Source organism: Harmonia axyridis, chromosome 1 (genome assembly GCF_914767665.1).
Source record: "Harmonia axyridis chromosome 1, icHarAxyr1.1, whole genome shotgun sequence".
NCBI lineage: Eukaryota > Metazoa > Arthropoda > Insecta > Coleoptera > Coccinellidae > Harmonia > Harmonia axyridis.
The window spans coordinates 55730906-55743430 of NC_059501.1; the positions used below are offsets into that span (position 1 = coordinate 55730906).

At 32.4% G+C, this 12525-nt stretch overlaps 2 protein-coding genes across 2 annotated transcripts in view; both read left to right on the forward strand.

Moving 5' to 3' along the window:
- LOC123671438 (phospholipase A1-like) overlaps positions 1-506 on the forward strand; it is a 46037-nt gene extending 45531 nt beyond the window's left edge. Inside the window, exon 4 of the mRNA XM_045605296.1 lies at positions 108-506. Within this exon, the coding sequence (XP_045461252.1) occupies positions 108-418 (311 nt within the window). The 3' untranslated portion in view covers positions 419-506. The remainder of the gene's footprint in view (positions 1-107) is intronic.
- Positions 507-655: 149 nt separating this feature from the next.
- Positions 656-10760, forward strand: LOC123671439 (phospholipase A1-like). The gene is made up of 4 exons (XM_045605299.1): positions 656-907; positions 5118-5603; positions 8395-8769; positions 10387-10760. The coding sequence occupies exons 1-4, from the start codon at positions 859-861 to the stop codon at positions 10629-10631; spliced, it is 1155 nt and encodes a 384-aa protein (XP_045461255.1). The 5' UTR covers positions 656-858; the 3' UTR covers positions 10632-10760.
- The last annotated feature ends 1765 nt before the right edge of the window (positions 10761-12525 follow it).

Here is a 12525-nt window from a genome sequence, read left to right on the forward strand (position 1 = left end):
AACTTCATGTCAGTAAATGGTATGGATTTCTTTTGTCATAATGAATATTATTTTGTGTATTTGTTTTGTGGAATTCTAAAGAGAATTGATTTGTTGTGTGTTTGCAGTTACCTGTGACCATAGCCGAGCTTGGGATTTCTTTGTTGAAGCTGTGAACAATACAGGTTCGTTTCCTTCAAAAAAATGCAATAGCTACAGTGATTTCAAGAAGAATAAATGCGAAGCTATTGAGGCTGCAATGGGAGATCTGGATGTGAAACATGAAGGAAAGTTTTATTTGAAAACCGACGACAAACGTCCTTACTCTTTGCCGCTACCAGAAGTTATAGAAGCAATCAAAGAGGGAATAGAGAAAATAAAAGAAGAAATCGATAAAATGAGCCATAAAAATACCACCAAGTCATCTTCGTCTGAATGAAACTATCGAATAAGAATGATGAGATGGTCACTTATAGTGCTAAAAATAAAAAAAGCAACAATAAATTCAATAAACCTTTTATTTCAAACTGTTTCGTGTCTCATTTTTAATTATTTTCTATTGAAGGAATAAACGCATGGTTTGGAGTTTATCTTGTAACACTTTTTTCTGGAGATTGATTGAACATTATTTCTAATTTGTTCTGCATTTATGTATTATTTGGAAAAAAGCGTCAAATAAGTAAAATTGTTGGTGAAATTACTTTCATGTAATGAAACCTATTAGGATGATAACACAATACCCTTCGCCGATATTAATATTGAGTGGAAATTATGGTTTCACGGATTATTATGGTTTACTGATCGTAAATAGGAATAATCGGTTTATAAAAAAATTTTGTGATTGAAAAATTATTCGAAGATTGACTGAAATCAATCGAAATGAATGTTTTACGTACAATTCTCTGTTGCATTTCGATCGAACTAACATGTAAGTTTCAATAAGAGTTGTTTATAAGATGAATTTTTCAGAATTTATTCAGTTATTTGATAAAAAACCATTTACTGTCATAAGTCACACCAAAATAGAATGAAAACAATGCAAACAAATTTCAGATATGCTTTTAAAAAGTATAATAAAGTCATTATCATTTGATGTAGAGAAAGATGTTGTGTCTTTATTTATTTATTTATTCATTTAATATAAACGGCAGAGCCAATTTACTATTTTTCGCAATTCAGAATATTACACAATTTCGATGCCACAAAAAAATCAAAGAATAGGTATTCTGTATCGATATCAAATAAATCATTATGAGGCAAAAAAACAAAGCTGACATCATATCAGTTCAATTTGCTTCAAAATATCTTTTGAAACTCAAAATAGACATCTGGAATAGATCAGTTCTATTGACTTTGTCTCTTTTATCGCTCGTTCAATATGATTATTCATGGCATTAGTAGGGATATATTCGGCATTGAAGAGATCTCAATGTTTTAGGATTACATTTTTCGCATTCATCCTAGTAAATATTCATAATCAACGTAGTATTAAGTCATTTGTAAATTAAAATTTTATATTATATCTTATAGCTAGTGTTTCCTTCAATTGATAGAAATTTGTGTAAAAAAAAAGTTATAATGAGCTAAAGTAATACCGCTAAAATATTATTACCTACTAATTTTATAATAAACCTTTCAAGGAAAAAATCAACCTCCAAGAAAAATGTGCGTATTGACATGTGTTGAATTCAAAAAAGGAATAAAACAACTCTAATAGGCGATAAATATTTGTTTCAGTAGGTATCTGAGTTGCGTTCTATTTTTTATTATTTTATGGTATGTTTCTAATGGACTTTGTAAATATCATACATAACGTACATAATTAGTTTGAACCAGTAAAATTATTTTTCGGTGAAATATCTTTAATGAAAATTCAATAAGAATATCGGAAAAACCTAATATTTCAGTGACAGCAGATCCGACTGAGTTGAAATTTTGCATGTATCGTGTGTCCCAAATTCGTTGTCTGATGAGGGGATCTCAGAACCTCTTTCAGCTAAAAAAAAAGTTGCTCATTTTCGGGCTCGATCTTTAAGAGACTTTATTTGGTGAAAATCGCAACCTCATAAATTCAACTGTTTTCAAGCTATAAGCTGAAATTGGGAAATGGCGTCGAATGAAAAGTCCTCATAACTTCTTTATTATTGGTGCTATTAATAGGAAAAAAACATCCCTGAGGTACTTTTTTTTAGTAGAATCCATTGGTGTAATAATTTATTTTTTATTGCCAAACGCAAACGATCAGAACTTGCCTGAAACCGAAAAAGTTATTTACCGAGCAGCAAAAAAACATTCAAGATAAGAGAATATAGAATCGGCAATTTTTGAAACAGTTACAAAATTTTTGAACATCCTTAACCTATGTGGAACAATATATTTGACATCAGTGGTTTTTAGTAAGTAGTAAGATTTTCAGATCTCTTTTGATATATATTCTTTTGAGATAGAGCAATACAAAAAATTATCAACTTCAAACAACAAAGCATGTGTAGATGTAATCTCAGTACCTAGGTATTCGTAGAGGAAAACGGGACATCAAACATTTCAACCTATATTGATTTGAAGTTAGCGACCCATTCTAAAAAAGAATCTGAAACTGAATGGATAGTTTGAAAAACACCTTGAAATGTATAAATTGGACAAATATTCGTCAAGTGGATAATGGTTTCTCCTACACCACACCCCTATAGTGGGCTTTCAATAGAATGCCATTTGATGAGCATACTATTACAACGACCATGACAGTCCTAAGTCGATTCAAAATACATCGAATTTTTCTAGGAAGATTGAAATCTAGAACTTTCCTGAACGATCAGATTAGATTTTGTTGAAAACATTACAAGAACCCCATTCCGAACGCCAAATTTCCTTGTCACTTTCATTAGATTGGAGGAAGGTATCAATCCATGCAGGTTAGCGTAACTTCAATCTGGCAGTTTTAGTATCTGGGATGTAATATACTATTGGAAGTTCGAGTAGAAATGAAATTTTACCAAGATTTCTTGACTGAGACCTGTCTACGAATATATGAGGCGGAAGTATATGTGAAAGCACTAGTTACCAATGTAAAGGTGCAGATCTAATAGTTCCACTGATAATTCTCATAGAAACCTTAAGCTGTACATCAATTTTATGAACATGAGAACTATTGAACCAAACAAAACAAAACAACAGTATTCAGCAGCAGAAAAACCAAGGTCAAAGCTGTCGTACAAAGAATGCTGGCATCAGCACCCCTTGAAGAACCAGCTAATTTTTGAAGGATATTATTCATCGACTTCAATTTCAAAAGTAAATTTTCCAAGTGGATCTTGAAATTCAATGAAGGATCAAGTTTTACTCAATGATATTTGGGAGTATTTCAAGACGAAATTATTGAAAATTATTTTCAATTTTCTATATTTTTGTTGATCATTTCAATAAAAACAGGAAACTTGTGTTTTTTTTTGGAAAAGGGCATAAGCGCCACTCAAGAAAATAATTTTCCATAATTTTTAGATCTTCATTAAAGAGGGGTCTATACCGTTTCAGCGATTAGTTCAAAAATTAGTAAGCTTTATGTTATGCTAGAGACCATCTATTTATATGAAGTTTTCATTATCTTTGCAGAAAGTCAAGTTTTATTGATGAATAAATATATGCAGGATAAAACTTTCCGAACAATCATTTATTTTTTTATGAATTTTGACAAGAATTTTATATGAAGAGTCTTTTCAGAGGCTAAAAGAAACCGTTCTTCCTAAATTAAAAATAGAGATGTATTTTAAATTCTTGCATTTGGCAGAAAAGGATCAGGGGAACTTTTGAGATTGCTTCAATCATCCTGAAAAGTAGTGGGATCACAAAAAACGCTGAGGAGAGAGGAGTAGTTAAACTTTGGCAGATCTCAAGAATGCCACGTGGTATAAACCCCTCTTAAAGTATTTTCAATAGTTCCGAAATCAGTATAAAGAAACGAAAGAGCAATATTATTGGCATTGATGAATTTCTCAGATAACGAACGAGTCTATTCTTGAAAACTTGTTCAAACATTGGTTTTGAGAATGATCTGAATTCATCAAAATATAATCAAATTTAATTGAAAAATTATTAAATTTTTCACAAATCTGTTTTATTGCAGAGGTACATGATGCAGCTAATGCACTAAGAAAACTCAAATTCAATTTGCTCGAAAGGGTTAGAGCTTGTATGTATGTATGGTGGACATTTCAAAGAGTTTATGAGATAAAATGATTTTGAAGAAATTGTTCAATAAATAACTGTTAGTCTTCTATTTTCATTTCTGATAAATTGCCATGGCACTTTTATTCTAGTGTGAATGATTGTCTTTTTCACAACAGATTGATTATCCATTGGAGGGTTTCAACACCAGTTACCTCTACAAGAAAGCTGCTTTGGTGAAAAATTGCATGCGAAAGTGTCATGATTTTTTTTTGGTTGACTATGCAGTTGTTATATGCGGTCTAGTAGGGATTGTAGAATTAATTTTTGCAGAAAATTTCTCCTCAAAATAAAGCACCTACTGAACACAAACATCCTTTCAAATTTTATTAAAAATTTCTGAAATTGTGGAAGTAATGAATAAAAATTACTTTTAATTTGACATATTTAACACCTTGTCTCTCTGCAACGAACGTGATTTGAGAAAATAAATATCAGGAAAGTCTTATTCATTTTTCAAGGTGAATCTTTCGTTTCAATTCGGCATCTTCATTTCGGAACACCCTGTATAATTATATATTGGAGACCCTAAAATTGGCCAAATAAAAACTCTATTATTATTATTATTAAACGAGCGCTGAGTGTTTTTCTCTTCGTATTTGGAGGTTCTATAAATTATAATAGTTTTATACAAGCTTCATGCAAAATTTTTTTTTATAGAATCATAGAAAATTCAAACAAAACCTCTAAATAAATGTGAAACCAATCATGCACCAATTGCGTCTTTTGAGAGCACTCATACCTCTAAACAGTTATGTGGTCTCTAAGGTTGAAATTGACATATGAATGAACAATCTCTCAAAAGCTCCATCAGTGCTTTTCTCATTTTCATTCTACGATTAACAGCCCCTAATATCTGGAAGCCCTGGTCTGGGCCTAGTTGGCTTTGTATAATAATGTTCTGATGTTTATTTCAGTTGGAGGAATTCTTCCAAGTATCAATGGAATTGTAGAGGATGTTTTTAATGCGACCAAAAATGCAACAGAAAAAATACAAAAGACTACTGAGCAAGCGGTGGGAAAAGTTGTGAATGGAACGAAAGATGTTGCCGTGATGCTGAATGAAAAAGCATTCGATGTGGGGTCTGGAATAGTCGATAGAGTGAAAGGAGTGATCAGTAAACCTGTCAATCTCAACGATTTAGCTTTCTATGTAGTAAGCTCCAAAAATCCAGATGAGGCTATCCAAATTGATTATCATGATCCAGGAGATGCGTGTGAGTTTGAAGCAAAAACATTTTTTCTGATTCATGGATGGCGGGCAAGTGCGAATTCGGAATGGATTAAAGATGTATCGAAGATTTTGGTGTCTAAGGAAAATAATACACAGGTGATTCAACTGGATTGGGAAAAACACGCGAGCGATACTTATGGTTTTGCTGCATTTGATACGAGAAGTATTGGTGAGTAATCGGCTGTATTCATTTTCTTGGGAATGCTGAATTGTATTACTAATTTCCCAATTTTGGCATTTATGCGAAAGAGATTCCGTCATTGGTACGGTGATGACGTCATCAATTTTTTTTAAGCTTATGTATGGAATCGGTTTTTTTCGTGGAGTAAGAATATACCAGGTGCTTTTTTATATTGAATCAGTCAAAAATCTCTAAAAGGAAATATCATACAGAAAAATATTTCAAATAAAAGTTGTATATGAATCAACTTATGCCAAAACCTCTTCCCCCATGTGGGGGGCACGAGAGTCAACTCTGGAATTTCAAATAGGAACCACTGGTTTTCATTGAAGATTCGTATTTTGCGGCGACAAAATACAAAAGTTTTGGTACGAACAATTTTTCACAAATCCTCTCAGATGGCTCTGTAATCGAGTTTGATTTTTATGTTTAAAAAACCTTAATGAATCTGTTTCGTTAATCATTCATATTAAAATTTTAGTCGTAAATTCTTCAACTATTCGTTGAAACAATAAAAAACGTTCTGCACATAAAGATTGACGGTTTGACGGAGATTTGTACTTGATTCCAAATAATCTTTTTTGAATTGATACATCTTTTCCAATTAAATATTTTGAAACAAATAATTTCGCCATTTTTAAATGATCAATGAGAGTATATGTACTGAAAAAAAAAAGTTCAGCAGAATTTTTTGCTGTAGAACACGAATCTGTTATAAAATCAGGGGTTTCCATTCCAAAACTTACCCCCATAGCTCACCCCAAGAGGGAAAGAGGTTCTGGGATAAGTGGGCTTTCCCCTCAAAACCATCAACCTTTCATTCGGAATATTTAGCCGTAAGATGTTTCCTTTTCGAGATTTTTTACTATATGAACTTAAAAAAATCACCCGGTATATAAATTATATTATTGTACAATTAATGATCGAAACTCCACAATATTTTTCTAGAAGTCAAGACAACGAACCCCCCTCGAAATTTTTTTCTAGCTACTGCCTTGGTAGGAAATACTGCTTTATCAATCTAAAATACTTCCAGCACTGCGGTATGGCCGCTCTTATAAAAATGTACTAATAACTTCGATATTTCAAACACCCTGTAGATTATTACTTTTTTCGGTTTGCTCTATAGCCGAGTCTATAGCCTCCTGATTAATTATGTATTAACTTCCTTGTCCCTACATTCAGCGCTTTTCGAGTAATCGATGGATTCACTTCTTTCTTTGTGCAAAACATAGCATCAATCAAACTTTTATCATTTCGGTACTTAAAATCCTAGAAAGCTCAAATTTCGGATATGGATTACCAATATCTCGTGTATAATTTACGTGTAATAAAATATGTCTCTGATCTATGTTTATTATTCTATTCATTTGGACGTTGAAATATTTTTAGGGTAATAGTCATTGATATTTCTCATAATCAAATCTCACGATAAGTTTTTATATAATAAAGATTTCATCATGTGAATGAATTGATGGATTTTCTTCGAATATAACTTCATTTTGTCCTTGTTAGAACATTGACATAAAAGAATTTTTTGTGATTTTTTACTATTTTTTATTGAATGATGAAGTATATCATGTAATACCTCAATTTGAAGGTACTTTAATTACCTATTCAATGGTACAAATTTTCTATTTATACAGGATGAATTTAAACATAATTGTTTGTTTTAGTTTAATTCTTTATTACATAGTAATTCATCATGGTTATTAAAATAATAAATTCTAGATTTTATGACCTTCAAGGACAATCAATAAACTGTAAAATAATAAATGCACACGTGCATTACGTCAACACAATTTTTTTGTTCTATTTTATTTGTAACGACTATTTGAACAGAATTGAGAATAAATTGCGAAAAACGGGTGGTGTAAAAAATCTTCCTAAAAGTGGTAGAAAGCCAATTTCTGCAGATGTGAATGTTATTCTTGTGTTTAAAGACAATCTTTATGCCAGTTCAAAACAAGTAGGACTGGATAATGATTCACATCATTCTACAGTCCTTAGAACTTTTTATAAATAAAAGCTTCATCCTTATAAAGTGCATTTGGTGCGAGAGGTAATGACACGAGAACAGAATTCAGCGATACTTTGATTAATAAACAGCAGAAATGCCCATTTTTTCCAGATAATTACAATTTCTTCAGTGCTGAAATATTTTAATTCAATCGGATCATTCCAACTATGGTAATCAAAGCCTTGTTTTCCATGCCAAAATACGGATTTTCTTTACTACACCTTATAGAAGTATATAATTACTAATATCGGAGAATTGTCGCCAAATTTAGCTCATAAAAAATTCTTCGCCATTCTTGACCTTGAAGATGGATTTTATCAAATAAAATAAGACAATGAATTCCGTAAATTGTGTTTTTTTTTTCACTATTTGAGGAAGTTATAGATTCCTTAGGACTCCATTTGGATTATCGTATGCTTGCTCTTTGGATTTTGTCGGAAATATCAAAGTCATAACAGTTTATCTTGAATATTTATACATGGCGACTGATACTAAAGAAGAAAACGATGAGATTATCAAAGGAGTATTGAAAAAAGTTCCCAATTTCAATATTAAAACGCTACTCACTAGGTGCCAATTACACTATCTTCTATTGAAGCATAGTAACCTCTCCTTTATTTTATATAAGGTAGTTCCATAATGTCAGTTTATATAATTGTAAAATCCTATATACACCTACCATGACTCTTATAAGAGTGCCTATAGTCCTTGATCATTTCAAATCGAACAAACTGAGTATGTAATATTCTCTTATTGCAGGAGATTTTGTTGGTATCCTCATCAATTCCTTGATTACGACTCATAAGATACCGAGAGAGAACATAGTCGTTATTGGCCATTCTTTAGGAGCTCAAATAGCAGGATGGGCGGGAAAAAAATTCCAAGAACTCAATGGGGTGAAGTTACCCAGAATTATAGCTTTGGATCCTGCAGGTCCATTTTTCATTCTAAGACCGGATTCTAAGAAGCTGAATAAGAATGATGCTGAAGTTGTCATGGTTATTCACACTGATAATGACAAATTGGGTTACCCTTCTGTTTGTGGTACTATTGACTTTTTCCCGAATGGAGGAGGAAGCCAGCCTGGTTGCTGGTCAGTAGATCTTGGAAATATCTCAACATATACTGGTCCAGGTGAAAAATTATAAAATTGCTTTACTAATATTTTATGCACCTATAAATTCAAGATTTACTGTTGAAAGTTTGAACTGATGAAATGGTATAAAGTTTTGACAACAAACAGTCTTGATGTGGTGAATATCCGATGCGAAAAGCAAATATTAGATCCCAATAGTTGAATAAAGGTAGAATGATTCGAAAATTCTTTTTTCGAAATCGAAAATATGCACACACAGAGGTATTTGAATAGATTTGCTTGGAAACAAGAATAATATATTCTTAAATTTTCATTATGTTTTCACAGTAAGATCATATCGTAATTCGACCATATTGATCACTGTTGTATTCGAGGATACGATACAACGAAATTCATGAAAATTCAACCGTAATAAAACACAACATATTTCAGTGACAACAGATCGGACTGAATTGAAATTTTTGGCATAGGTATCTATTATTATTATTATTTGAACTGGGGTCGTTTTGCTTCGGTAAGCCTTCCGGGAACTGCGACCATGCAGATCTTTTGTTCACTACCCTACTCATTCATAGAAACCCAGGGAGGTCGTCAACGACGTTAATAAAATTGACAACCTCCCTAGGGGCCTTGGCCATTACCTCTCTGGTATCCAGGACCGGCTTGCCCATGTGAATGGTTCTTAGGCCAGCCAGCTCTGGACACTTGCATATCAAGTGTTCAGAAGTTTCTACTTCCGATCCACAGAGCCTGCAAATCTCGTCTGCTGACTTACCCATACGCTACAAATGATGTTTGTACCGACAGTGCCCCGTCAGCAGTCCCACCATCACCCGAAGCTCCGCTCGTGACAGCTTCAGGAGTTTTCTGGTGTAAGTAGGTGAAATCTTCACGAATTTCTTTGCCTGAGCAAGTCTAGGAGTGTTAGTCCAGTGGATTGTCCTACTGTTCAACTCCCATAGCTGGACCGCAGCTTTGTATTGGTCTTTTCCTATCCCACAGAAAGGCTCAGCTCCAGCAGGTGCATAGGTATCTAACAAATAATAATTTCAAGCTCCTGACAAATTTCAACTCAATCGGTAGTATTGGATTTTTTTAAATTTGTCTTGATTTTCTATGGTTCTGGTGAAATGTTCGACATGTAATGCAACAAGCTTGAGACTGTTAATTCGCATCAACTTGAAAAACTTCAACTACTTAGGTCGGATCTGTAGTAATTGAAATATAATTTTTTTTCGATATTCTATTTGAATTTTCTCTAGTTCTGGTTAAGCGATCAATGTTAAATTTTGTATTAATCTTGAAATTATTATTTTACTGATAAATCCAAATTATACTCCAATAGAATCGGCAGTTTCGAAATGATCAGAAAAACAAACTTCCACACGTTCACATTCAGGTAATACTTAATAGGATGATGTCCATTCACGAACCTATCCGCAGCTATCGATATCCAAACCTACCCTGAAATTTCTTGGTTTTTCCATTCGAGAGTTATCGTGTTCACGGATTTCGGAATTGAATGATAAGGTTAGAATCATTTGAGACTAGTCGCAGCTCAAAATGCAGACATATTCATGGTGACATTTTAAAGGGCAATATTAATTTTTTCTATTATCAGAAACAAGTAATTAAATTTAGTATTCCTTTTGCAGTAACATGTGATCACAGTAGAGCCTGGCAACTCTTCAGGGAGGCTGTAGAAATAAATGCCTCATTTCCAGCAAGGCAATGTGGAAATTACAGCAATTTCAAAAAAGGAAAATGTGATGACAATTTAGTTATAGCAATGAGTGACTTGAAAACTGTAGCCCAAGGGAGTTTCTACCTTGAGACAAATCCTGATTCGCCTTATTCCCAACCCCTTAAAGTTCATAAGGATGACCAAAGTGAGAATTGAACAAGTGTCGATGGAATGAAAATAAAAGACAATTGGCTCAATATAAACCACTCTTAGTCCAACTGGACTCAATATGAAAAATGCTTTAAGTTTGGTTCATGTTTAAATAAAATAAATTTTTGTATTCGATTTTCATCCTTTTTTTATTTTGGAAACAAAGGATTATACATAACCCAACACAATAAATGAATTACAGAAATTTTTTACGACAATATTTCAATCATGGTGAAAGACTTTTATGAGCAATTAAAAACAGGATGAGTCTTCGACTTGTACATAATTATCTCAACTGAAGATTACTGAGGTCAAAAAAAACACCTTTTTCCTTTACTTTTTTTTTTCGATTCAATTTTTTTTTCACTTAGTATATCTGGCATTCTGGAGTTGATGGAATTTTATGTTCGGAAAAGATTCATCACATCATTAAAAATCTATATTTCAGAAATCATTTCATTCGATTCCATCCCATCAGCAAGATATTACTAAAAATTATATTTTTTTATGGATTTTCAATAGCCTGTATTTTTTCAACCGAGTCGAATCGGAAAAAATGGTAAAAGAAAAAAGTATTTCCTTCAACCTCAGGAATTTGCGGTTGAAATATGTGTACAAGTCAAGAACTCATCCTGTACATATACATACTGATTAAAAAATATTTCAAAATGAATGAATGAAGTATTAAAATCCAACCATATATTAGAAATGAAAGAAACAATTTTATGTAGAATGAAAATTCTTACTGAATACTTTGAATTTCAACATATGGGATTTTTGTTGATCAAGCTTGAAATCCCGCCTAACCTTCCTACCCCCAAGCGACGGCCCTGGAGTGACTGATGGATATCAATGAAAAAGAATAATCAATTAATTTAAATTTGACCGAAATCGATTAGACAATGTCCATACTGGGTATTATTTTTTAACATTGCTTATGTCATTTATGTACAGTAGGTTATGCCATTTAATAATCGAAAGATACACGCCGCAACAATGTTTAAAAATTATAGAATTGTTTTATAAAAATCAGTGCTCATTTCTGAATACTGAGAGAAATTCAAGAAAAACTCGTTAATCAGTTAAATGACTCCTTTTTGTCGTATTCTAAACACGTTTGAAAGTAATTTTATTTACATGGTAGAAGTGTCAAGAGCGAAGATCTTTTTTTCTTGAGTGGGGTAATCGAGACAAATTTTTATGACATCATTTACTCATATCTTTGATGTGAGAAAGAAAGGTTTGATAACAAAGTTTGAAACTAAAATTACTTGAAATAATCACATTTTTTGATAACCGATTCGATTGTTCCAACCTTATACAGAGTGTTCCTTAATTGTAAGTACGAAGAAAAATGAGAGATTCTTCGAATATAATTTGAAGAATAAAATGTCTTTTTCATGGACCCGCAAACACTTTATTTTGGATATACTGGGTGTTTCTTGTAGTTATACTTTTTTGTGATGCTTAGAACAGTTTATCGAATCTTTATTTATATTTTCCACAGACCTTTAATAATATTTTCTACAGACTGGGTAAATAAGTACCAAAACTTATAATTAATTTATGCATCAGAGCTTACTGGATCTTATAATAATTTGAATTTTCTTGAGGATTACTGAAGAACTGTTTGACAAGAAATCGAAAAGTGTAGTACTGGACTAGTTTCTTTTTACATTTTTCTAAACTACCAGTGGTTCCAGACCAAGTTCCAGTCCAAGAAGAAAGTTCTGGTGGAAAAAAGCGGGCACTCTTCCAGAAAAAAATATCACGCTGTAGATTTGCATTCAAAATTACCATATCACAAAATGAAGACTTCGAATTGGAATATCTATGCCAAATTTGAGTTACATGTTTTGTGAAGAAAGGTGCTATGAGAAAACAACTTGAACTCAAACAT